Source organism: Hippoglossus stenolepis, chromosome 14 (assembly GCF_022539355.2).
Source record: "Hippoglossus stenolepis isolate QCI-W04-F060 chromosome 14, HSTE1.2, whole genome shotgun sequence".
Taxonomy (NCBI): Eukaryota; Metazoa; Chordata; class Actinopteri; order Pleuronectiformes; family Pleuronectidae; genus Hippoglossus; species Hippoglossus stenolepis.
In genome coordinates, this window is record NC_061496.1 from 7676776 (window position 1) to 7703509 (window position 26734).

At 43.7% G+C, this 26734-nt stretch overlaps 1 protein-coding gene and 1 non-coding gene across 3 annotated transcripts in view; one reads left to right on the forward strand and one right to left on the reverse strand.

The window, feature by feature from the left end:
* Positions 1–26734, forward strand: part of hmcn1 (hemicentin 1) — a 76784-nt gene that overhangs the window by 24471 nt on the left and 25579 nt on the right. For both annotated transcript variants that reach the window (XM_035176054.2, XM_035176055.2), the window contains exons 8-40: positions 73–336; positions 431–575; positions 1437–1558; positions 4342–4611; positions 7392–7533; positions 7705–7832; positions 8078–8191; positions 8371–8529; positions 9165–9356; positions 9443–9538; positions 10994–11121; positions 11213–11357; positions 11868–11980; positions 12667–12826; positions 13446–13611; positions 14146–14273; positions 15107–15358; positions 15626–15721; positions 15885–16079; positions 16173–16303; positions 17696–17843; positions 18146–18272; positions 18384–18538; positions 18672–18950; positions 19770–20051; positions 22165–22273; positions 22358–22527; positions 22760–22914; positions 23218–23341; positions 23505–23606; positions 24477–24653; positions 24963–25114; positions 25262–25385. In XM_035176054.2, coding sequence (XP_035031945.2) covers positions 73–336; positions 431–575; positions 1437–1558; positions 4342–4611; positions 7392–7533; positions 7705–7832; positions 8078–8191; positions 8371–8529; positions 9165–9356; positions 9443–9538; positions 10994–11121; positions 11213–11357; positions 11868–11980; positions 12667–12826; positions 13446–13611; positions 14146–14273; positions 15107–15358; positions 15626–15721; positions 15885–16079; positions 16173–16303; positions 17696–17843; positions 18146–18272; positions 18384–18538; positions 18672–18950; positions 19770–20051; positions 22165–22273; positions 22358–22527; positions 22760–22914; positions 23218–23341; positions 23505–23606; positions 24477–24653; positions 24963–25114; positions 25262–25385 — 5250 coding nt within the window. The remainder of the gene's footprint in view (positions 1–72; positions 337–430; positions 576–1436; positions 1559–4341; positions 4612–7391; positions 7534–7704; positions 7833–8077; positions 8192–8370; positions 8530–9164; positions 9357–9442; positions 9539–10993; positions 11122–11212; positions 11358–11867; positions 11981–12666; positions 12827–13445; positions 13612–14145; positions 14274–15106; positions 15359–15625; positions 15722–15884; positions 16080–16172; positions 16304–17695; positions 17844–18145; positions 18273–18383; positions 18539–18671; positions 18951–19769; positions 20052–22164; positions 22274–22357; positions 22528–22759; positions 22915–23217; positions 23342–23504; positions 23607–24476; positions 24654–24962; positions 25115–25261; positions 25386–26734) is intronic.
* Positions 21794–21875, reverse strand: trnas-aga. The gene has a single exon. It is a non-coding gene; the product is annotated as a tRNA-Ser (tRNA).

Genomic DNA, 26734 nt, shown 5'->3' on the forward strand with positions numbered 1-26734 from the left:
CTGTTGTCTTCACTCATGTCTTGTAGCGTTGGAGCGGTAAAGAATACAGTATGTTTCATGTGGATTTTCCAGGTATTCCCACCCACATCCTGCTGAACATCACTGGACTGTCCCCTCCTGCTCGAGCTGACAGGCTGGAGCTCCTGTCAATCACGGGTGAAGTCATTAAAACATTGCCAATCCGCTACTACCCTGAACGCCAGCCGCAAGGCCTGTGGAACATCACAGAGTTCGTTCCGCCCAACGCGGCCTTCTTCCTGCGGGTGACTGGATACGACCGGGACGATTACCTGTTCCAAAGGGTCTCCAGCGTTTCTTACTCCAGTATCATACCTGGTCAGTGATGGTGATCCGTATTTACCCCACTAAAATGAAGATGTAAGGAATTGCTTACTTTTATTAACTGCCTCAGCGATTATCTCTCTTTTAGGTGCCCCTAAGGTGCTGATGCCAGCCACAACTCATGGCTACTACCTCCAGAGAGGGGCTGTTAACTGCCAGGTAGAGAGCCTGATCCCCTTCACCCTGCGCTTTAGTCGGGATGGAAGACGACTTGGGGTGGACCAACTTCTCAGGTGAGCACGGTTGTAAAGAAAATGAGTCCGAAAAGTCCCAAACGTCACATATCTGTTATAATCAGTTCTATATCAGGCAGGGGAAAGTTTAAAGGGTAATTTACTTCAGATATGGAAATGGGTTCAAATGAGGGGGCAGAGGCTGGAATGTGGGATCTGAGCTACGGACCGAGTGATGAGTTTGATGGAGCGGTGCAGGTGAATCAGGATGACTGGCAGATCTGGGCTGGGTTGGTAAGAGTTGAGAAAGAAAGAGCGTAAGCATGGAGCAGGAGAAACCACAGGGAACGAGAGTAAAACGAGGCAGTTGGCTGGTGGAGTTGAGGAGATGATGAGCTTCAGCTGTGCAGATGAGCTGGCAGTGGATGAACGAGGCAACCACACACACACACACACACAAAGACAAACGAGGGACAGACAGCCCACAGAGGGAGAACACAAGGAAAAGGAAGGAACAACCTAACCCTGGTAATACTCTGGCTAAAAAAAACAAGCTGTAAAGTGCCTATATGCCATTTCCATACAGCCGTGTTTTAAGCATTACAATATATTAGCAACACGTGACCAGTCAAAGCTCGTTTTCTGGGCTGCTCTTCTACTGTACCAGGTTTCGACACACGGTCATGTTCAAACTCGAAATGAGCTCCACAGATGTTGTTGTACTGGGATGACGATGGTGGGTTGGCTCCCTCCTCTTTATGCCAGGAGACATATTGGACATTCAGTTTGATGATGTTGGTTTTCACTTCTCATGCAAATCTGTAGCATAGCATAGCATAGCATAGCATAGCATAGCATAACAAGACAAAGTTATTGAACAGGCTTTTCTCTCCATTTCTTCTGTAACTCTTTTGATCCCAGTGAGTCTGGAAGTGCATCGTGGGAAATAGCCCAGGTTACTCTGAAGGACGAGGGCGACTACGAGTGTATTGCTGTCAGCAGTGCAGGGACGGGAAGAGCTCGCACCTTCCTGGATGTTTCAGGTATGTTAACATTCCACAACTGTCACAGTATGATAACCTGTAACTCTACCAGTATATTTAAGGTTTAATTTGATTATTTATACTACAACTATTCTATTAAAATCAAAGGTACAGAGACAAAAAATGCAACATTGCTCACAACAGTGCTTGTGAAGACATTCAGCAATGAGCTAAAGTAAAATTGATATGCAGAATACAAGACATAAGATTGATTCAGAATGTCGTTGCTGTAGTTTATATTAATTTAAAACTTAAAATCTAATCTACCATCCATCACTGCAGCTAATGAGCCAGGACTGTTATTACACTCAACGTATAATCAGTGTGTGATGGATCTACTCTGGACATTGAGTAATTTAAAGTCTCATTGGCTTTAATGTCCTGTATCATGTTTAGTAAATAAAATATCTGGAGTTAAATGGTGCTGTAAGACGGATTTTATGTAATGCTCTAGAGCTTTACACACACACACACACTTTACTTATGAACCCAGGGTTATGAATACAAGTGCCAGTCACTGTGGGTTTTATTTAGACTCTCGCTGTGGCTCCCATATAGAGAACCTGCATGATGGCAGAATTAATATAACGTTATGGAAAGTTTGAAACCAGCTCTACAACAAGATGTAATCCATGCCTGCCAGTGATCGTGTCATGGGGTTTCTGGTATGGTTTGTGTGCCTGACTTGTTAAGCAATGGACTGTGGATGTGGTGTAAGATGAGAAAAGTTTTAAAACTGTAAATAAGTTCCAGGCTGTGCAAGAAAGAAAATGGGTTTAGGACTCAATGTGAACAGCAGAGCAGAGACCACTCGTCACCACAGTAATAAATGCATGATGATTTATGATCTCAGAAATTCATAACCCAGGTCATAAATTACTTGGAGGATGCGCTTGTGATCTTGATGTTGTCAAAGCTTGGAGCACAGACAAAAAGGAATATATAATGATTTATAATTTTCAGTTTCACCACTGGCTGAAACAAAAATGTAATTTTTCTTTTCCCCAAATCCTCTGTAGTGCTTTCATTTTTCAAACAGAACAATTTTTCCAGGATGCGATACCTGAACTGACACCACATGAGTCCAAACTCAGTCAGTAAACGTCTCCTTGTCCAAACGTTCCTAAAAAACGGTGGAGGGGAAGACGTCGGAGAGTGGAGAAGAAGAGAGTTAGTTGAAAGACACTTTGTGAAAGAGAAGAAGGAAAGAGAGGAGTCAGGCATGGATCTGTGTAATTTATGAGCGCAACCTCACGACTGTAACTCACGGTCCAACGATGCAGAGGCGACTACGTTTGTCCAACTGTTCCCACTTATAATGTCTCGGAAATGAGGTGAAATTAGTCCTCCTCAGCCACAATCCGACCTTTGTTAGTGGGCCAGTTATATTCTGAACAGAGTGACAGGGCCTCACATTGTACACATGTACACACAGAGAAACACACACGTTATACCATTCATCTGCCAAATGTATGTCTTCCTAATCCCACAGAGCTGTGCCGAGATCTCCAGCATCCTCCCCCTACCAGAGCCTCTGCTACCTCTCCCTCGTCTTCACTTTCCTTCCCCCTTTTCCCTCTTTTCCCTGCTTAGCTCTGGCTCACCACTGAAAGACATGATTGACGACACAATGAGGCTCAAGGGTTTAGTTTAACGAGAGAAAACACAGAGAAAGAGGAAAAAACCCTTAATAAGGCGTGTTACTGTTTTTTTTGCACAAAGCTAAGTACATGAAATACCTTTATACAAAGCTAAGATGTACACACTTACATGCAAACATTGTGGAGGACAGCAGTGCATTATACAAGGGTGATGCTGTTGATGGAGGGTCCTATCTGACTATAGCACAAAGATTGTGGGCGTTATGCAGAGGAATTTGTAAAAAAAACACTTTATTTAAAATTTAAACTTTTAGCTAGAATTGATAATGTGATTGTGTTTTGTGCCTGAGTAGCTAAATGGTCTAAATCAGTGACTCCCAGAACCTAAAGCCATTACTCCACCTGCAACCCAGTTTCACTACTTTCTTATGTCTTTGAGATGTTAGAGCAGCAAACACAGAAAATGTGATATTCCCCATTTTATCACATTTTAGTAGTTGTCAGAGGCATGAAGAGATCAAACTATCCACAACTAGAAGGGTGCTCAGAAAACGCATTCCTCCGCCAAGGCTAACGCCCTATCATGACACGTTAAAGAAATTGGAAAAAATATGATTCCTGGATCCACCAGTTTATCCAAATCTGTTCCAAATTTTCACGGGTTCTTTCTTGGGTCTTGTCACACCCTTCCACAAAATTCCTTGGAAATTCAGTAGTCTTTGAGTAATCCTGCAGACATTCAGAGAAACAAACACAATAGCAACAAAGTCTCCTTGATGGAGGTGAAATTAGAAAATAAAAGGCTCTTAAGCAAATGTATGCAAGTAAAAACTCTATGGGTGTTTTTTGGGGTTGAAGACAAACAAATTTAGTTGAAAAATGAAGATGGAGGCCACGGCCGCGTGTTCTGATCCGACCAAGATCTTCGCCGCGTGTCTTCTCCCATTCTCTCTTATTTCACACTTTCAATGAAGACAAAATTCCCCAAGATTTAATAATAGACTTCACTCAGAAAGTTAGTAGCGTCTGCAAGATTGTGCCTCATGAGTAGAAAATACTGTCTCTGCATACAAAAATATTCGCAAGAAGAAAAACAACTGCTCGCTCTGAATTCCTGCTTAGCTTTGTTTATGATGTCAAGTTTCTGGCAGCTACCAACAACATCATGTCCTCACTCTGCAGAGCCGCCTCCGGCCATCACTGTTGAGGGTAACGTCACCGCCAGCCCAGGCTCCCGCGCGGTCCTCACCTGCCACGTCGCTAGCACCGTCAACTTCAACCTCACCTGGCTGAGAGGGGGTCACGATGCCCGTCTGGGCCCGCGGGTGCGAGTCCTGGGCAACCTCTCACTGCAGGTGTCCACCGTGACTCCGGATAACTCAGGCTGGTACGAGTGCATCGCCATCAACGAAGGAGGGGCGACCGTAGAGCGAATCTACCTGAGCGTGCAAGGTGAGGAGTGCGTGTTTGTGTCTTTCTCTTTGGTGTGAAACTAATCATTCAGTTGATCGAATGATTAGAAAGTGAGTGTTTAACTTTGAAAATGCATATATGTGTGAGACTTTGCCTTTGGCATGTGTGTCTCTTTTTTCTGTGTGATTTAAACCTTGGGGAGCAGCACTCTTGGCCAACACAATCTCCTTCCCAAATACAAAATCATCTCCCAGGTGCCGCCACCCTTCTTCCCTCCCCTGCTCCCTATAATTCACCCTAATGCTTTCTGGGAGGCGTGAAAATTATTAATGCCTCACTCTCAGGCAGCGCTAAAGTAGAGTTTTCCATCTCCTGACAGCTCCTATAGTCTTGTTTCTAACACTTCCCTGACACCGAATCGGGAACACTTGCAGATGGAAGAGCGTATCGCTGACTATCTGGCAAGCGGCACAGAGTGGATGCATTACAGCCGCTAAAATCTGCCATTAGCCGACGACCTCAGCCAGAACCTACCGAGGTTTAGAGGTTCGCGGCAGCAACAAAGAGGAAGAAAGCGGTGTCTTGCATAATCCAATATCCAACCCTGTATTTACTCTGTTATACAACCATCGGCCCCAGAAGAAGATAATTCAGAGTCCATATGCTGCTTAGTGTAGCCTCAAATCCTCCCTGTGTGTGTGTGTGTTGCCGGCTCTTAATGTGTAAAGCAAAAAACATTATCTTTACTCTAAGACAAAAAAAAAAAAAATTGCTCCACTTTACCTTAACCTGTGTGATTTTAATTTGAGTGAACTGTGTCAAAGTCAAACCTCAGTGACACAGACGCAGGAGTTGCGGGTTTAATACCAGAGTTGCCGGCAGGTTTGGAGGAGAACTCTGTTATTTAGCTCGTCTCGCTGAGTGATAAGTAGCACAGTTGACCCTAAAACATTTTCCCTGGTTTAACTGGATCATTTTCTCTCTTTTAAAATCTCCTCACTTGCCTTCATTTCACATCAGCCCGTCACAGCTGTCTTTTTTATTCTTTTTCAAACCATTTTCTCTCTGCTTTTTCGATTCATTTATGTCAATCTCTTTTCGGTAACAGCTGTTAGCAAGCCCCCGGGGTTTTCCCCCTGGTCAGCCCCATCATAGTCATTAGTTTCACTTTGAAGTGAGTCAAGTCTGCTGACATCTTACAACACTTGGCCAGAAAACTGTGGAACTGAGCGCATGTCCACACTACACCAACAAAATGTAAAAAAAACCTGTCTTTTCATTTTGACCTTCAGGCCACACGATTCTTTTTATATGTCGGTATACTGCAACACTACATGTGTTGTCATGGAGCTGACAACTTACCAGTCATAAAATATATAATAGATCTTAAATCTGTCTGACCACAGCTGTACAGGAGTGTGTGATTTTTATAACACATGACAGCAAGTACGAAAACACGTCGGCAAGTACGAAAACACGTCGGCAAATAAGCAGCGACAGCAAGTACGAAAACACGACAGCAAATACGAAAACTCGACAGCAAGTACGAAACACGTCAAAGTACAACTCGACAGCAAATACGAAAACACGACGGCAAGTACGAAAACACGACAGCAAGTACGAAAACACGACAGCTTAAATCGCGACAGCAAGTACGAAAACACGACGGCAAATACGAAAACGCGATATGACACCGACAGCAAGTACAAACACGTGGCAGCAAATACGAAAACACGACAGCAAATACGAAAACACGACAGCAAGTACGTAAACACAACAATAAATATGAAATCACGACAGTAAATATGAAAACAGTGGCAAATAAGAAAATATAGCAGCAAAACCTGGAAACGCTGTCGTGGATGCACATTGTTGTCACACGTAAGCAGCACTTTGAAATGATTCATCTTCACGTGGATATAGTCAGAGATTGCAGGTTTTTTTGGAAAAAGGAAAAGATGGAGCAGGTGAGAGCTAAAGATAGGCCTCCTCCTCCTCGGTGCTGCTGAGTCAAGGTTAAAGAATGTGTCTTCCCTCTCAAGATCCTCCTTTTCTTTCTGAACTCCGATGTGTCATTTTCTCCCTCAGGGCTCTGTGACCTTGCGAGACATAGCGGCAAGAGAAGAGTTTGGCTTTAGCTGTAAAAGAAAACGACAGGGACCCTGCCCCGCTTTCCGACGCCCTTCCTTTTGACCTTTTGTCTGCTAAATGATCAACACTGTACAGCCTCGGGCGCTAAGATTAAGATCCAATGAAGTGACAAGTTGATGTATTTCAATTTGTTCTCAAGCTTGTAATATATCAAAGGTCACATTTTTTTACTGCCGGCATCTGGAAAATTGCGCTGTATTTCTTTTGAAAACCGGCATCGCTGATGATTGAAGTGGAAACATCGGCTCAAACCTATACATTCCTTCACACTTGCTGTACTTGTGTGTGTGTGTGTGTGTGTGTGTGTGTGTGTGTGTGTGTGTGTGTCTGTGTCTATTCAACTGTTTGAAGCTGTGGCTGCCGATCTGGAAAGGTCACAGACTCTGGAGATGATTCTAGCTGTGGGAATATGAGAGAGAAAACAAAGCCTTTAAAAGGATGAGTTGAAAATCACGAATCAATCGGAAATATCTCCCAGGATTCCAGAGCTTCCCAGGGTCTGGAATCAATATCTGATGAAATTAGGGTGAAAGATATGCTGAGAAACAGATGAGGAGACCAGGGTCGGCTCCACATGCTCCAAAGCTGTGTGACTGAGTTTGATGGCTGAACTGGACGATTCGGTGAATAATCAGCAGATTCATGTCGTGTTTTGTTTTTTCCTCCAGAGGTGCCCAGGGTTTCAGTCGAGCCTCGGAATCAAACCTTCACGACAGGACAAGAAGTGAGGATCAGGTGCTTGGCCAGCGGTTACCCACCGCCCCGTCTGCTCTGGACACACAACGACATGTTCATCATGGCATCCAGCAGGTAAACTGCAATTACTTTGTTTGAAGGTACTATTTAAATAAAGTTTTAAATTGATGGTAAATGTGCTGCTGTTTTTTTATGTAACAGTGATGTATTAGAACCATTTTATTTTTTGTCTTTCTGTCTCATCGCTCCCAAATGTACTGAAATGCCTCCAATTTCCACGCACAGACACAGGATGACTCCCGATGGCTCACTGGTTGTGAGAAACATGGAGAAGAAGGATGGAGGCGTGTATGGATGTTTGGCGAGCAACCTGGCGGGGACGGACACAATGACCTCCATCCTAACTTACATTGGTGAGTGGCACAGTGCTCACACTCAAGTGAAAAGTTAAAAATACTTGTGCACAAATAGAAACAAGGACTGAACATCTGACATCGAACATGATTATCGTAAAATTGTACAATTCAAGAAAATCACTCACAGACACACAACAGTTCCCTCACATACACACTCAGACATGCACACTAGTATCACTACATTTTGCTTGCTGCCTCTGTTTGTGATTGTGATCCATTCTGCAACAATTCTCTCTCCCTAGAACCTCCTGTGGTGACTGTGGCGTTAAGTGAGATTCTTATTGGCATCGGAGAAACCATGGTTATGGCCTGTTCAGCTTCTGGAGTCCCTCAGCCTGAGATCCTGTGGCACAAAGGTAAAGGTCCTGGAGAGAGAAACAAACAAAAACCGTGAAACGTTATTAAAAAGTTAGAGAATCATTTATCTTGAGTAGTTTTTAGTCTTATCCTCGACTTGCTCACACGGCCCAAATAACGCTTATATTTCCTAAAAAGCTGACAAAACTCGACTGCTGTATTTTATTTGAACTTTTAGGTGATGTCCAACTGCATTCATCATCCCTCTGGGACGTGGACACACTCGGAGGGACGCTGACCATCAAGGAGACCCAGATGGTCGATGCTGGAGATTACAGCTGCGTGGCCGTCAATGCTGCCGGCACTTCGTCAGGAAGGATCTCTCTGGATGTAGGAGGTGAGAGCAGCAGCTAGTTTAGTTAATCTCGTAAAAGCACGACAGAGTCTTTGCTCGTTTCTTAGTGTTGAAACAGGAGGTTATTATAATTACATGATATTATCCCATCAGGATGTCCCAAACTGTATTATTTCTGTCCATATTCCAAGCTACTGTGACTAAGTGTCCGATCTGGACAATAAAGCACAATTAACCCAGCTACAAGCAGGTCTAGATTAGAGGGATAAAAGCGATCACTTTAATTGGAGCCTTAAACTTGCTGTTATGGCTCTGACTAATCTCTGATGTATACTGACACACAACTGCTTTGGAGCTGTTAGTGAATGATGCCTTTGACAAACCAAGCAAAGAACATGTCTGGTTTACAACTAAACATGCTAGCACATGGGTGTGTCTGTATCCATGCATGGTTCTACAGTGGGAGGTGGATCTTTTGCACAAGCACACAATTTAAAAACACCCAACAATTTGTTTCCAGAGGCTGATAAATCTTGTGCAAATTCGGTGTTCGCATCTTTCTGCTTTTGTACAAATATAGACTTTTGGAATCTAAAAATAAGTCCGAGCCATTGCAGATGGACAAGTGTCCCCCTAAACTTTTTGACCTTTGTAATCTTTAACTTTGACCGTTCCAGCTGCTCCCAAGTTCACCCGAGAGCCGTCAGATGTGGCGGCAGACATCGGCTCCAGCGTGACCCTGCTGTGCCATGTCCAAGGTTACCCCGAACCACAGGTCACCTGGCGCAGAGAGGACAGACTGCCCCTTTTCAATGTGTCCCGCACACATGGCACCGTCACACAGAGCAGGGGAGGCCTACATATCACCAGTGAGTTTATGATTCATACGTACATAGAAATACATTAAATGAGTAGACACTCTTTGTTTACACCTGATCATCCCTCTGACCATCAGGCCTGTGGGTGGAGGATGAGACGGTTTATATCTGTGAGGCCCAAAACCACTTTGGCAGGATCCAGGCTGAGGCCAGTGTCACTGTGACTGGACTGGGTAAGAATGTTGCTTTATTTCAAATGCCTTGTTTCTGATGGGATGTTGTTCTTTCTTAGAAAATTAGTAAATTTTATAATCATCAAGGGGAAATGGCAATTGTTTGTGTGCTGTAAATCAAGTGAGGGAATACAGTAGTGTGGAAGAATCTAACTGCTAAGAAAACCCCTGTCCCCCGTGAAATGTTCTTGTACTTCAAAGAAAGCCCCACGGCAACAAAATACACACACACACTCACTCACACATGCGGCTATTCCTTTTTGCAAAACCTGCATTTTTCCAAGTCTTAACATTGTCAAAGAACATATTATGTTTCCATATCAGCTATGTTTTCTGAAACATCTTTCTGTATGTTCCGTGTGTGTGTGTGTGTGTGTGTTTCGTTTCGGCCTCAACACAGAGTGTTGATTTCATTAGCACCTTTCAGTGGGTGTGTTTGAACACATGTGCCTTGTTAAACCACTGTTTCTGTTTCACTGTCGCTCTACAGTGGAAACAAACCGAGCACTTGTGGGCCAGAGGTCAGAAAGCACAGACCCACCCAGATGACACACATTTATTACTGCCCCACTGCCCCATTTCCCTGCAGACACACACACCCAGTGCAGAGGGACATGTACAGTAGTTTCTTTTGGACGGTAATGGAAGTAGAGAGCAGGGCAACTAGCGTATCAGTAGCATTTGTGTTTAGCGTGTGTGTGTTTGTGTGTGTGTGTGTGAGAGCACTTGTGTTGAGGTGGTCATTTTATTGCCAGTTTTGTCCCTAAATCGTAAATGTGTGCAATAAGAATTTAACCATCGCTGCTCCCACATACTAAATATTATTATTTTTGTTTTATTCTATTATTTTGTAAACATTTTGTATCTTATTATTACTTTATTTATCGTGTTATTACTGCTACTGACTGTCTTATTGCTTATTCTTTATTTATTACTTACTTTACAACCTTTTTTTTTGCAGCGTCCCTGCAAAAGTTTTGCACTTGTTTCTATATGAATCTTGAATACCCATTAAGAGTGTGTGTTTATGTATGTGATGCTTTTAGCAGCTATGGAAAGTGTGTACTGTGCAAGCTGCACTGTGTTTATAGCAACCAAACATTCCCTATTCATTATACAATACACACACTAACTTTAAAACACATGCTTCCTTTGATTTAACACAGTGGAAAACACCTTCAGGCATACGTCTATTATTCTGTCTCAGATATGAAATTGGATTGGATTGTGTTAATCAATATGGTTTCTTTGCATGTGTACTTTAAAAGACTCAGATGTCTTTGACCTGTTTGTATGTTTTGGGTTTTCTATGCACAGAAGAGGCTGCTGCCCACAAACTGTATTACAATCAAATCAAATACCATCAATCCTGCTAATATGATTCTACTTGATAATTTTCTTGAGCACAGTCTCCTTGTTATTCTCTGACATGAAGTATTTTCATGATATCTGTAGTCTTGCCTGTCATCGCGTTGAGTCCGGCTGTGCTCAGCGTGATCGAGGACCAGCCGCTGACTCTGCCCTGTGTGCTACTGGCTGGCAATCCGCTACCTGAGAGGCAGTGGCTACACAACTACGGCCTGGTGAGGACACACAGAGGACGTTCATTTTGCAGACGCCTCCATTTTACCTTGTTTCAACTCAAACCTATTTATTGAATGTGCGATTTGTCAGGTAACATCAGACCAGTATGTGACGGTGAGGAGGGACGGCAGTCTGCATATTGAGAGAATCCGGCTGGACGATGCGGGTGACTACACCTGCTTGGCAGAGAACGCCGTTGGGGCTGCCAACGATACCACTACTGTCAATGTATATGGTGTGTGCACAATGACATAACTAACCACAAGCACATGAAGTTGCTTAGTCTTACATTGAAAGCTGCATTATACATGTCCCACCAGCACTGAGGATATGATAGAAATATCTGACAACTGAATAGGCCAGTGAGCAATGTGTACGAGATGCTAAGTCAATAAATCCTATTTTAATGTATGCATTTAATGTATATTATACTGTAAATAGCACATATTAGAAAGTGACTTTGTTGTATAGATAAAACATATTTTCCATTTCGAAGATGATGCTCCAGGAGCTGATCTTTTGTGCAGACTCCCAGGACTAAAGCAAAACCAAATCAGGACTGATAGTTTGGGAACGTATCAGTTCTAGGAGTTCACTTTCACTTTCTCCAGATGTTTTAAGACACGTGGTTCTGTATACAGAGACGACGAAATACACAGTACATACAAGGAATGAATCTACTAGATTCTATAAATACTCGATGCACAGAAAATGTGTCCGACTGTATTTCTTCTTGTGTTTACAGTGATTCCTACCATTCAACATGGCCCTCAAGTGTTCAGCACGATTGAGGGGAACCCCATCTCACTGCCCTGCCGTGCCAGTGGAGTACCCAACCCAGAAATCACCTGGGCCAAGGTCTGTGTTGACCTTATCGCTCCATGTATAAAGGGCAATGAGAAGGGTTATACTCCAGAAAACCAGAAAACGTTCTTGTCAGTAATCAGTAATCAGGGTAACTCTATATTTGTAGAGCAATGCTCACTCCATTGATTGGTTTTGGCATTTTGTGTCAAAATGTGTGTCTGTACTGCATCATGAAATCAGGCCTACCTGCATCCATTGGTTTGAACAGTATGCTCAGCCTTGACTTGTGTATCGGTTTGTACTCTAAGTTTGTATGTGGGCTGATCTTTTACACCAGTTGTAAAAGCATTGCTGTTAAAGTGCACAGTGCTGCAGGGACATATGAAACTAGACTCTGCTGAGTTATGCACCAGATGCTAAAATGAAATTACCTCCGATTCCTTTGCTGTTCTCTGTAACATCGATCCAGTCAAATGCGGTAAATCGTGTCCGATACAAAAGGACAGTCCAGATATGACACATTCCTGATCCTGATGATTGTTTTGGTTTATATGATTGTATAAACATTAGCGTCTCATTCCCAGCAGGGAAGAGAATCAAATGATTAATTCAAACACAAACCAAACAGCCTTTCTGGTCTCAAGTCAGTGTTGGCCGCCATGTCAAATGTTAACAAACCCGAGTTAATGAAATAAACGCTGGCCTCTGCCCTTTCCCGGCTGTGATTTGTTTTGTAGGGTGGGAAGCTGCTGTACTTGGGTGGTCCTGCCTTCTCCCTGGATTCTGACGGCAGCCTTCGCATCGCTTCCCCTTCTGGAAATGAGACCGGAGAGTTCATCTGCACAGCCACCAACGCAGCCGGCTATGCCTCCAAGAAGGTCCAGCTCACTGTCTATGGTGAGCCTCGTCGCCAGTCTGCACAAAAATAAACAAGAAGGGCGCTCGGTGGACGCATAGCTCCGCCAAAGCTAACGCCCGATCTCGCCATGTTAACGAAAGTGAAAACATGTCCGGATCTGATCTACTCCTAAATGTAATGGTTTCTTGCTGTGGTCATGCCCCACGCTCGCCTCAACATTTCATGGAACACGGTGTAGTAGATTTCGCATAATTGACAAACAAACAAAGATGTGGGAATGAAAACACAACAGCCTTGATGGGGATAATGAGTTATATGTACAATGTCATGTTAACAAATTATTAGTTAATTCATCCTGAGACATTTTGACAATGATCATCATGACTAGCATCTCAGGCTAATTTTATTGTACACCTAGAGCTAATTGAAATAAGCCGAACTTTTAGTTGAGGCATCATCACTCGCCTAATTGGACTAAAACAGTTTCACAATAATCACACCCCTAATATTCTGAATCGGTTTCACCCTTTTTACCTGAAAACAAAATAAAATCATTCTTTCTGTCATCAACTGTCTACCTTGATACTAAATATTCACGTATAATGGTTTTTCTATAAATTGGAATAACGGTTTCTGTGTTTGTCTGCCCACATTCAGTCCGTCCTAGGACCAACGTCGATGGTGCTGGAGTCTCAGCAGAGCCGATGAGGATGTCGGTGATCGAGGGTGAAGATGTTGTTTTGCCATGTGAGGTCCACAGCGTCCCGCCTCCCACCATCAGCTGGGCCAAGGAGAGGCATCTCATCTCCCCTTTCTCTCCCAGGTGAACACGCACAAACATGGCCACACACAATGCTCAAAACTCCTCATATATTCATGAGATTGTTCATAAAATGTTCACTTTATTAACTCAGATATTGTTCCGCCACCATAATTCAAGCTGAGCCCCACCACAGACAAAAAGCTCTTGCTGGAGAACAGCAATACATTCATATTTTAAAGACCCTAAGAAAACCTCCATGCTGTTTTGATTGCTGTGCTCTGTGTCTGTCGACTGTTCATAACCTCGGGCTATAGTTTGTGGTTTTTATAAGATGACTGGGTAATCGTACTCCTCTCTGTGATCTGCTGCACCTACTGTGCGGTTGCCAAAGCAGCTGTAATTGTGGTTGATGGCAGATTAGACAGAATTATTATACAGAGTATTTTTTTACAGTCACAACTGAATAAGTCATTGTGTGTGTGCTTATTTTTCTTTAGCTTGCTTTGCAAGAACTACTGCTCCCATAAAACATCACTTTACAGTTTGTTTTCTCTCTGTGTGTGTGTGTGTGTGTGTGTGTGTGTGTTTTCCTAGGCACACTCAGCTTCCCTCTGGTTCTATGAAGATCTTGGAGAGCAGGGTGTCAGACAGTGGACTGTATGTGTGTGTTGCCTCCAACATCGCTGGAAACCTCACACAATCCGTTGCGCTGAGTGTTTTGGGTACGTTCATAAGATCCCAAACAGTAACACAGGCTCTGTTCATACCTGGTTTTAACGTCCTGAGAGATGTGATCACAAGTTGACAGCTTTTAGTTCATCTGTTCACACCTGGCATTAAAAAGAGCCCTGAATGTTTCTCCTATGACCACTTCCTTCCCAGCACAAGCGAGCGAGAGAGAGAAAGAAAGATTTGACCAAATTAAGAAAAGTAGTGATCATTATGTGGAGGTCAGTGTTTATATTCCGGCCACAAACATATCAACATATGCTCACTGAGAAGCATAAAGATTCATTGTGAAATTGGGCCAGAGGACATCATATGTGGCCGAGGACACATTTGTGTTCACACAGAGAAAAGAATGTGGCCACACCTCCTATTGTGGTCTGAGTGATCGGATCTCAAGATGGATGTAAGTGCGGTCACACCTGAACTTAGAGCTGTACACTAGTGATGGATCACTCAGGTTGGATGTTGATACCAGGTCTTAATGGGGTCATAGATGCATTTCATAACGATATGATGATGGATCGCTGATCAGTGGTCAGAAGTGTGAGTTTTCCTCCTAATTTGAATGTTGGAACTCTGATGTGTCTCAGGTGAATCAGTCAATAATATATTTATATGTGAATATATTCAAACTACATTATAAAAGATATGATCAACTTCATGAAAGTTGCAGATCTGATCGATCCATTAGGTCTCCTGTGTTATATAAGTATGCATGGGTTACCACACACTATAGACACTAAAAGCCAAAGTTCCTGTGTGATAGATGAAATGCAGATACAGGTAAGGTGCTAAAACCTATTGAACCTTGTCCTCTGTGCTGCAGTGCCCCCTAGCATACAGGCTGGCCCGAGGGTAATAAAGGTCCAGCTGGGTCACCCTGTGGAGCTGCCCTGTGTGGTGAGAGGAGTTCCGGAGCCCACTCTGACCTGGACTAAGGGTGGTCAAGGTTATCCAGTGTCACACGATGGCAGCCTGGCACTGAGACATGTGGGACTGGATGACGAAGGAACGTACACATGCACAGCCACCAACGCCGCAGGCAGAGACGAAGCTCGAGTTCAGCTTCTCGTGCAAGGTTGGTTTCAGTATCAGATTTGGTACGAATGTTTACTTGGTCTCAATAAGGAACTGATTAGATTTTAGTGGTCAAAGGTTAAGGTCATGGTGGCCTCATACGAATCTAGGAAAACTGAGAACTGAAACTGCACTGGTTGACGGAGGCATTCAACCACAGGTACAGTACGGTACGGCACAGTACAATATGTGCAGTACAGTTGGTAGTTTTTTGAATGAAGATTTGCACAGCACAGCACAAGTACTCAGTGATTGTTTCTGATTTCAGTGCCCCCTGTGGTCGAGGTTCTGGAGCCGCCCTTCAATAGTCCCCTGCAGGAGAGAGTGGCCAACCAGCGTATCGCCTTCCCTTGTCCTGCAAAAGGTAGAGTAATACACATACACAAATAACATTTGGTGATATTAAGTAAGGGTTAGGGTTAGGGTTAGAAGTACTAATGTTCTGCTTTAAATACACAAAATACTTTCCTCACAGCTAATGCTTGATGTTTGCTATTCTATTTTCCCTGCTTTCTGTTCTCCTGCAGGTCTTCCCAAGCCAGTGATTCGTTGGTTGCGTAACGGCCAGGAGCTGACTGGTAACGAGCCCGGCGTGTCCATCCTGGAGGACGGCACTCTGCTGATTATATCCTCTGTGTCCCCGCTGGACAACGGCGAGTACGTCTGTGCTGCTGTCAACGATGCTGGATCCACCGAGAGGAAATACCAGCTCAAAGTCAATGGTGATTGAGCTGCTCATCGAGTCATTCACCAAAAAATCCAGTGTTCCTCTAATGAACTGTTATATATAACGACCCCCTCTGAAACCTCCACAGTGCCACCGGATTTTCTTGACAATGAAACGCCAGGCAACATGTCGGTGGTCCTGAACCAGCCGACCAGCTTGTTGTGTGACGTCAGAGGAAGTCCGACCCCTGTAGTCACCTGGTACAAGGATGGGACTCTTGTAGGTGAAACCCCTCTGAACACGTTAATATTTATTGTGCACAAAAACATTTACAGCAACACTATGTAACTTTTACTGGAGAACGGCGCCCTCTGCAGCCACGAGGGGATTAACTCTTATGGGCTCCAAGCGATCAAGTGGTTTTCTTGTAGAGAAAATCTATCTCTGACTGCGTTGTCCAACTCACTGAACTAAAAGAAAAAATGAACAGTCGATGTTACCCATGATCCCTGGCTTCCCTAACCAGAAGACCTGCAGCTGTAAGAAAGGCACCAACTCTGTTTAGAATTCTTCATATTTAATAGTTTCCTGCCTATTATTGGTAAAAAAAAATGCTGTTTTTTATTGACTTCTTTTTAACTTTTACACTTGAACCAGCTGGTTCAGATTCTGACGATTGAGGCTGTGACTATCAGTCAGTTCCACACTTCTTACAGGGGATGGTACCCACTCCCCAAAGTTACATAGAGCAGGAACAGAGATTCAGGGTGGGCAATGCAAATGAAACGGCTCCATTCTCACTGTTCCAAGTCATTTTGGCATTAAAATAATTTTGAAGCTGCTGTTTTAAGGTAAAAAAAGTTCTGTGTAATGCTTTAAAATGCACGCACATAATCAAAGGAAAATTGTCCTTCATCTTTACAACTCTAAAAACGTACAGTATTTTCTGTTTTTGGACACCTCAGTAAAAGGTAAATACGCACATCAGAGACAAAGTCAGAGAGATTAAGTAACATGCTGCCTTATACTTTACATAACCTATACTTATGCTGAGGTCTAGTACTGTGAGTCATCTACATGGATAAAAGCAATGAGAGATTATCGTGACCTTTCCTTTTTATTTATTAGTGAAAGTTCTCATGAGTGAACGTTGTCCAACAGAACAGACCAGAAACCACTGTGGATCCTGTGTGCGCATGCATGTGTGTGTAACGGAGTTCCAAGGCCGGCCTCGGTGGCAATATGCTCAAAACCGTTATGACCAAATAATTATGATGAATTGATATGAGAGGAGGGAGGCTGCGCACATTTTGCTGTAACATCCCACTGACTTGGCTGCTCTCTGCTCCCTTGGCTGCCTTGTAAATTTTTTCCTGCGAGGCACAGATGGGAAAATCGGAGCGCTTACTTTATTCTGCTAATTACCAGTAATTTGAATCAAGATGCTCTGCTCCTTAAATGTTTCTGGCTCTGGGCAGCAGCTGAAAACGTTCCATGTTTTCTCCACTTCTCCAACGATTCCCAAACAGCTGTTGTTTTCAAATTCAGTCTGAATTAAAAAGCTGCAGATTTTTTAAGTCAGATCATTGCGGCCTCTTTGCATTTCCTATAGTGTAACTTATGTTGTTTTTGCTTATGTATTTGATTTCATTTATTCACGTTGATTGACAGGTGCGGGCTAGTAGCTCCATCCAGCTCCTTGATATGGGGAAAACCCTGAGACTACTGAACGCAGCCACAGGGGACGCAGGCGGCTACAGCTGTAAAGCCATCAATATCGCTGGCAGCAAAGAGAAAGACTTCTTCCTGGATGTACTGGGTGAGGAATCTTCTATGGCAACGCCAAGAATTACAGAGAAAGAGCTCTGTGCAGAACTGTGGACTCAACTGTGTTAAATGTTTAAACCATTTTAATACACGAGAACAGACCCTTGAGGAAGGTCTTGGACTGAAAAGTTGTGTTAAATGGTCTTTCTTGTGCAAGTGAAGACAGTGTTTGGTCGTCTCTTCTTCATCATACATGGATGATTTGCTTGTGTTTTCTAATGATTATAAGAAAAGGATATACTTTTTTCTGACGCATTTTCTAATATGGAATGATTCTCTCCCTTCGTGCCACAGTCCCACCGACCATTGCAGGATCAGGTTCTCCTCGAGATGTGTCAGCCATTCTCAAACAGGAGATCAGTCTTGAGTGCAAGGTGCAGGGAGTGCCCTTACCCACAATCCAGTGGTACAAGGACAGGAAGTAAGTGCCAGCTAAAATTAATGAATAATCACATAAGATGGAACGGCTGGGTTATCAATTCCCTCTTCAACCATCCCTGTCCTCCTCATTTCTTTTTTATATTCTTGACAGACTGGTGTTTCTTGGTGATCCGAATCTGGAGGTCACCAACAGAGGTCAGGTTCTGAGGATAAAAAGTGCCCGTCTCGGGGACCAGGCCCGATACCAGTGTAGTGTCATGAACACGGCCGGGAAACAGTCCAAGGACTTCAACCTCAGTGTCTATGGTAAGTGTGTGTTTTGGCAAACCCAGAACAGTCAGGTGCTGTGTGCAAAGCGTTTTCTTAGAGTTGTATATCAGTATAAATATGTTCACATGACCAAATACAAAAAAGTTATGTTATCGTATGATTGTTCCAGTGCCCCCCACCATCAAAGGAGGTAACTCAACCACAGAGGTCACTGCCCTGCTGGCCATGGTGGTGACACTGGAGTGTGAAGCCCGTGGGGTGCCCCTCCCCGTCATCACCTGGTACCGAAACGGAGAGGCCATCCTGTCCAACCGCCAAGCTCAGTACATAGAGCGAGGCCACTACCTGAAGATCCCTCGAGCACAGGCGTCAGACGCTGGTCTATACACCTGCAAGGTGACCAGTGTGGCTGGGAGTGCTGAGAAGGCCTATGAGCTGGATGTTTACTGTAAGAACTTGACATCTGACTCCTGATATCTACTCACATTTTCATTTCCAGTGCACTGTGTGTCCGCTTTATTGCCATAATGGCCAGTTTGGAGATTACACCTCAAAATATCTTCACTAAAAGGTATCTGACTTTGCGCTGCTTCATTTTAATAGCATAACATTTGGCCCATGTGATGTTCACATGTTTTGCTTGAAGGGAAGAGCTACAACTGCATGATTGCACATGTGATATTGACTCTTGTAAAATTGTAAACTTTGCTCGGTGGATCTTTTATTTATCCGTCTTCATTTCGTCCAACCCAATAACATCTATACTGATGCTTACAGCTCTGCAGAAATCTCACAAGTGTTACATTTATGTAGATAGATCATTTGTATAGACCCTGTAGCTGCAGAGGTATACACGCTATTTTCGAACAGAGGCCTGAGAAAATGCCTCGGGTATGAAGAGTTGAATCAGGTTTTCAACCTCTAAGAACCTCAGGCTCCTCTTGTCTCTATGGTTGAGACCCTTCTCATGTGCGTTGTTGAGCTCTGCAGCTTATTATTGTATAAAGCAGAGCTTTAAGGTATTTTCTTTCACTCACAATACATAGAGACATTTGCAGCAGTCGAGAATAATTTTAAACAGCTGCGGATATTTGGCAAACATGTTAATAGAAAAAATAATTTATCCGTGAGGACCACAAAAATGGATTTGAAGTATAAAGCAATTACACATGTTGTTGGCTGTTGAAGTATGAGATGCAAATGAGATATAAGTCAAGCAAAAAAGTCTGCCAAGCATGAACTCTCCTTTTGTTCTGTCTCCCCCCAGTGCCTCCTACCATAGCAGGTGGAGGTGACGGGCCCACTGAGAAGACAGTGATCCTCAGCAAGTCTCTGATTCTGGATTGTGAGGCTGGGGGACACCCTCCGCCCTCCCTCACGTGGCTGAAGGATGGAGTTCCTGTGCACGATGGTGAAAGCGTCCGCGTCCTCGAGCAGGGGAAGAAATTAGAAATCCTCTCTGCCACAGTCTCGAATTCGGGGCGCTACGTGTGCGTGGCCACGAGCATCGCTGGGGAAAAGGAGGTCAAGTACGACGTCAGAGTTTTAGGTAAGAAAACACACAAAAATATCTTTGAAAAGGAATAAGGCCATATAGTATATTGGCACTAATATGCACAGCACATTGTCACCATCACTAAGACACAAGGGGTGTAGAGCAGTTGTGTTAAAGAATGTTAACACAATGTTAAAGGGGACATAGCATGCCCATTTTACCACAAGTTGATATGGTTCCTTGGGGTCTTAATGAAATGTCTGTAACATACTTTGGTCAAAATACCACAAGGATCATATAAAACAGCACCCTTTTTACCCTGTATAAAACAGCCCTCCACAGAGTGACCTGTTTTGAGTGCCTGTTCCTTTAAATGCTAATGAGCCAGCCCCCCCCTCCCCCCTCTCCCCCCATGATTTTAAACGATATAAATTACATATTTTATATGATATAAATTATCAAATATGCATCCCATACTTTGTATTCCCTTCTGTTGTCCTGGAGTTTTAATTTTCCCAATCACATAATTAAATGTCCCCCTCTGCCCATCCACTACAAGCACACAAGCAGACAGACAGAGAGAGAAGGTGGGGGCGGCTATGAAGACCATCATTTATCCCGAACCCCGACATTCAGGGTACAACAACAAGCGGAGAAAGCAGAATCGCGGGCTGACCTTATATATACAGTCTATGGGGCTGACCAGCGCGGAGAAATGCTCGTCCCGTGTGAACAGCCAGGCGGCTGCGTGCTGGAGAACGGCGCTGCGCTGCCTCGCAGCTGCGCTTCCGCGTCCGGTGTACCCGGCGTAACTACTGTACCCGGCGTAACTACTGTAACCCGCGTAACTACTGTAACCCGGCGTACAGTAGAGCTGAACACTGCGGAAGTCTTCCACACAGCTGGCAGTGTGGAAGACCGCTGCGGAGCAGCGCAGCGCCGTTCTCCAGCGCAGCCGCCTGGCTGTTCACACGGGACGAGCATTTCTCCGCGCTGGTCAGCCCCATAGACTGTATATATAAGGTCAGCCTGCGATTCTGCTTTCTCCGCTTGTTGTTGTACCCGTTGAATGTCGGGGTTTGGGGGTTACAGTAGCGCTGAACACTGCGGAAGTCTTCCACACTGCTGGCTGTGTGGCGTCTGACTGAATTACAGCTCACGCACGGGAGAGCGGCGGTCGCTCCCGAGCAGCTGCTGCAGCCTCCCAGTCCCCACGATCCAGACAAATGCCACATGTGAGTGAATCGCGGGCTGACCAGCGGAGAAATGCTCGTCCCATGTTTGCTTGGGAGCGGCGCTGCGCTGCCTCGCAGCCTCGCTGCCTCGGTGTAAACCCGGAAGTAACGAGTGTGGGGGGCCAAGACCATGTAGGAGACTTCCAGTTCCTTGTTACGACACAAAACCCAGGAAGCGCAAGAGTCACTCAAGCATGACGTTTCTGACTTAGAGGAACTATAACAAAACGCGCGAGTGTTTTTTCCCCAGAGTTTTTGGGTTGGTAGACATGCCAGATACCCACATTAACCTGTAGAAGCACTAACAAAGTGGAATTTGCATGCTATGTCCCCTTTAAAGAAAGTGAAAAAGTAATAGCAGTATATATTTCTACCTCTAATTTTTTCACCACACTTTTTCTGTGCTACATTTAAAGGCTCAGAGTTTGTGTAGCTGCAGTGTCAGTAGTACCATCTGCAGTGCTTTCATTTCTGTGAGTGGGCCTAAAAGCCTCAACCACAGCCTGTCATGTGTGATTTATGCTTTAACAACCTCGTGTGACAGTTAAGAAAACATCGAACCGTTGTCGGCAGGATTCGAACCTGCGCGGGGAGACCCCAATGGATTTCTAGTCCATCGCCTTAACCACTCGGCCACGACAACATATGTAACCTGAGCCGATACTGACTTTTTCCGCTGAGGCAGTTGCGCAAAAACCACGTGTGCATTCCACATGGGAAAGCAACACGTGCTACTTCACTGTGGCCTTGCAGAGGACTTTTATCTCTTCTTTCGTCTTAACATAACAAAACACAAATAGTGGAAAAATAGCCCATAGTTTATTCTGACATGGTTTATGTGTTTTTAATCTAAATACAATCTATTTTAGAATTGAACACGCATTTATTGTGGTTTTCCAGAATCGAATTTACTGAAATATTCTCTCTCCCAGTTCCTCCCTTCCTTGATGGAGCTGATGACGTGACAGACAGCGCAGTGATACTCAACAGCCCTTTGGAGCTGGAGTGTGAAGCCACAGGAACGCCTCCACCTGTCATCACGTAAGATCTGCATCTCATGCATACACAGAGATAAACACACGTGAGTGCACACACAGATTCAGTGTAAAATTCTCAACTTTCCAGGTGGTATAAGGACGGAAAACCAGTCAGACAGAGGGAAGGCTTGCGGGTTGCTACCAGCGGTCGGCGGCTGATATTGTCCCGCGCTCAGGTCTCTGACACAGCTCGTTTTCAGTGTGTGGCCACGAATGCAGCAGGGGAACATGAGCGGGACTTCAATGTGGTCGTACACGGTAAAACATTTCAATCTTTTGAATTGTTTTCTGGCAACAAATGATGAATAATCTCAATAGTTTTGCACATGTTCTTATTGTAATAAATGTGATTTATGCTTTAAACGCAACGCACAAGGACAATCCCACTTTGGGTAAATACTAATCTCTGCCTCTATGTAATTTCCATCTTCCTAATTAGCTGTTGTTAAGTGGTTGTAAGGAAATAAATCTATCATCTTCTGCTCTCCAGTTCCTCCATCCATCCGCACTACTGGGCCTGCAGAACGTTCGGTGGTTCTCCACAAGCCCGTCAGTCTGGAGTGCATCTCCAGTGGCATCCCTCCTCCAAGCATTACCTGGATTAAAGATGGACGGCCTGTCGACACAACACAGGAGCACCTAAAGGTTGCTTTTTTTTTACATTTTTATTTATTATTTATGTGAACCAGTCCTCTGACAGACGCTGTTTTCAGTTTTATCTTAAATTGAAAAAGAAGTGCTTTTTTTTTCAGCACGGACCAATGATTGGTTGCATGTTGACAAAAAAAGTTATATTTTCCAGCTGTAACCTTGAGACACAGGAAAACGTTTCTCTTCCAGAGACACTGACATTAAACTTTGCTCATCCTTTGTGTGTGTGTGTGTGTGTGTGTGTGTGTGTGTGTGTGTGTGTGTGTGTGTGTGTGTGTGTGTGTGTGTCTGTCACAGCTTGAGTCTGCAGGCAGGATACTGAAGGTCACAGAGGCGAGACTGGAGGATTCTGGGAGATACACCTGCCTGGCCACCAATGCAGCTGGTGAAGCCCAGCAGCACATTCGGCTCAGTGTCCATGGTAACGTGAAGATAAACACAGCACTCCCTCTGCACGTTTCCATCCCTCGTCTCACAGTCATGTCATACATCTTCACTCTCGTTACTCTGTGACTAGGTGGAGACATGAGAATATCATCTAACAAATTGTTCTTCCTGTGTGTGTTTCTGTGCGTGTCCCTCAGAGGCTCCCTCTATCCCTTACTCTGGTGAGATCATCAACCAAACCATCGTGTCAGGCTTCCCCACTGAGCTCGAGTGCAAGGCCACAGGCAGCCCATTACCTGGTAAGACAGCTCACTAACGTCACCCCCCTCCTCCATCCCACTGCGCTCGCTCACAGGCTGCAGGGCGTAGTTCCCCCTGACCGCTGACTTGGACTTGGCACTTCTCCTTCTTTCCTTATCTTTAACCATTAGCAGAACAGCGGAAAATTGATCTCAGATGACTCCCTGCAGGCAACTTCTCTTCTTCCCACTGCCTTTCTTTCCAGTTGGATGCATAGTGTCCAAGTTGAGTGTAGATAACCAGTCCGCAGCATTCCCAGTAAACATTAGCACTTTTTTTCTTGGGATGTTTCTGCATTTTTACAGCAGCATTTCAATATTATTACAATCTTACATTTAAATAACATGTACGTGTAAATGTACGTCTTGTTTTCCAGCTACACATACTTAGCTTTGTCTCAATGATGATTTACCAATTACAACAAAAACATTAAAAATGACAGATAAGTAATAATCTTTCATTGTGCGCTCACACATTCCACAAGCTCGAATAGTTAATCAATGAATTGTATTTGTTCATGAATCACTGAATGATCTAATTGGTCAAAATACATCCGTCTGCTTTCTGCTTCTGTGTTAAAACCTCTCCAGACTTTTAGGGTCACCTGGCTTTGGTTTACTTACTTTTTTGATCATGAAAACAAAACATATTGAAGCAACTTTTGTTTTATATGCAACACATTTCTGCAACAAACGTCAACATCTAACATCTGCTCTTAAATACCCTGTTGATTTTTATTGAGTCATTGTTTTGTGTTTGTGCAGTTACTACCCTTAAACCATTATTCCATTGTCTAATGTTTATCTAAAAATAAATGTCGTTTCCATGTTTTTTTATGCAATGCACTTTCAAATACTGTTGTGCTTCAGCTATCACTTGGTACAAAGATGGTCGACCTCTGACCTCTGCCGCTGGGGTGACGATGCTGAAGCGTGGTCAGCTGCTGGAGATTGAACGGGCTCAGCTGTCTGATGCTGGGATATACAGATGTGTAGCGGTCAACCTGGCTGGAGTTGCTGAGATATCCCACAACCTGCAGGTGTTTGGTGGGTGACTCTTTCTTTTGTTCTTTTATACTTTTAACAAAAGTTTGTGCTTATCCAATAATACAATTATTGTTATTGAGCCATGACAACTGCCTTGACCTTTCTCGGACTGTTTTGGATTAGTTCCACTCTCATTTTTTTCTCACTATAAAAGATCATGTGTCAGGGAAATATTACCTTCTGGTGTCCCTCATGGAAGCTACTTCGGTCCTCTGCTTTTTCACCGTACATGCTTCCTATAGATCCTATAGATTCCTATAATATTCTATATTTATTTATGACCATTTCCTTCTGTCTCGTGCATTGCAGTTCCTCCGGTCATCTCCAGCCGGGGTGGTACAGTAACGGTAGTGGTGAATGAAGCTGCCAGGCTGGAGTGTGAGGCCACTGGTGTTCCTGTGCCCAGCCTCACATGGCTCAAAGATGGCAGCCCCGTGACAAGCGTATCACACGGCATACAGGTGCCCACAAAAGAATTAAGCAATTCATGTTTGAATGAAGCTCTAAGATATTTTTTGTGCCATGCAAACAATGCCATTGGTTTGTATTGTTTGTATTTAAGTCTGTACTGTCAGCAGGTCCCTGATCAGTGTCTGTCTCCCTCTCAGGTGCTGTCTGGTGGCAGAGTCCTGTCACTGAGCAGTGCACAGGTCAGTGATACAGGCAGATACGCATGTGTGGCCGTCAATGCTGGAGGAGAACAAAGCAGAGCGTACGACTTACGTGTTTATGGTGAGTAAATTTGTCAGTAGCTGTTACATACATTTAATTTGCTGTACATATATAATATACGTGTACATACAGCAACATACTTAATGGTCACTCCTAGTAATTTATATATTAGGGTTAATCTGTGGATTTCAAACAAACTTAGTCACCTATTTTTAGTAATGTTGTGTCACACTGCACTAGAATCATCAATGTTTTACCACAGCAATGGGAGTTGTATGAAAAACAGAATTAGTTTAAAGAGTTTAAATTCAATGTGGAAATATATATTTTATCATCATTGTGAACCACAGTTTAAATAAAATGCTGCACTACGATATGGTAATGTAGTAAATAGGATAAAAAGTGGTAAAAAATATCTGATGAAAGCTTTGAAATGAACTTAAAGGCAGTAAAATCTCTGGATTTACAGCTTCTTGGCAGACACTGGTTCCTCTCCTCAGGACAAAACCGTTCTGTTTAATGTTTTTTCCTTGTTCCACTTTTTGTTTTATTGACTAATGGCTATTGCCAACTGTAGTATGTCTGTCAACAGATCACCAGATCCAGCAGGAAAGATTAAAAGACTGAAAAAAAAGGAAACAGGCCTTGAGCAAAACACGTGCACGCAGAGGAAGTGTGATTTGACTGAGTTTAGCATTTCAATAAACCTTGTCAGGTTCGTGCACAGAGCTGAGCTTGATGGCAAATCACTTGTTATACAAGTAAAAAAAAAAAAAGCTAATGTCGCTGAGGAAATGGGAGACAAGTAGTTTACATATACGCAGCACTAAGCAGAATACAAACATCTTCATGACGTGCATTTCCTCAGAGACATCAAAAGGAGCTTGTCCAGAGAAATAAAGGCAGATTTGTTGAGGTAATTGCTTCCATTCTCCAGCAGCTTCCTGTGTCTGGCCAGATCCTGAGCTGAGGGCCTGTTTCTGTCCGTCCCCAATGACTTGTGCTCTGTAGGTCCAGTAGCTATAATGCAGAGGAAATTAGCTGGCGGTTATTTTGTAAACCAGACCAGATTAATCCGAAGTGGTTATATTATATTAAGTATATGTCATATTTAAGGAGTTCAGACATGGGCTGACTCAGGGTAAAGACATCCAAACACTTCCCATGTTGTGAGTTCACTTTTTCTCATGCTTTGCTTCCATTTGGTTTAGAGCCGTGTGTTTTGGTTCCAGAAAAGTTGAGGGCCAGAAGCAAATCATATCCACCGTTCCCTCAAATTCTGGAAAATCTAGTTAAGCAGTGTCAGTAACACTCATATTTAGCTGTGATGATACTTGGATTCTTCACAGGGGAGAAAAAGCATTCTGATGGGATGTTCTACGCTCATTATGCATCTCAATGCATGTTAG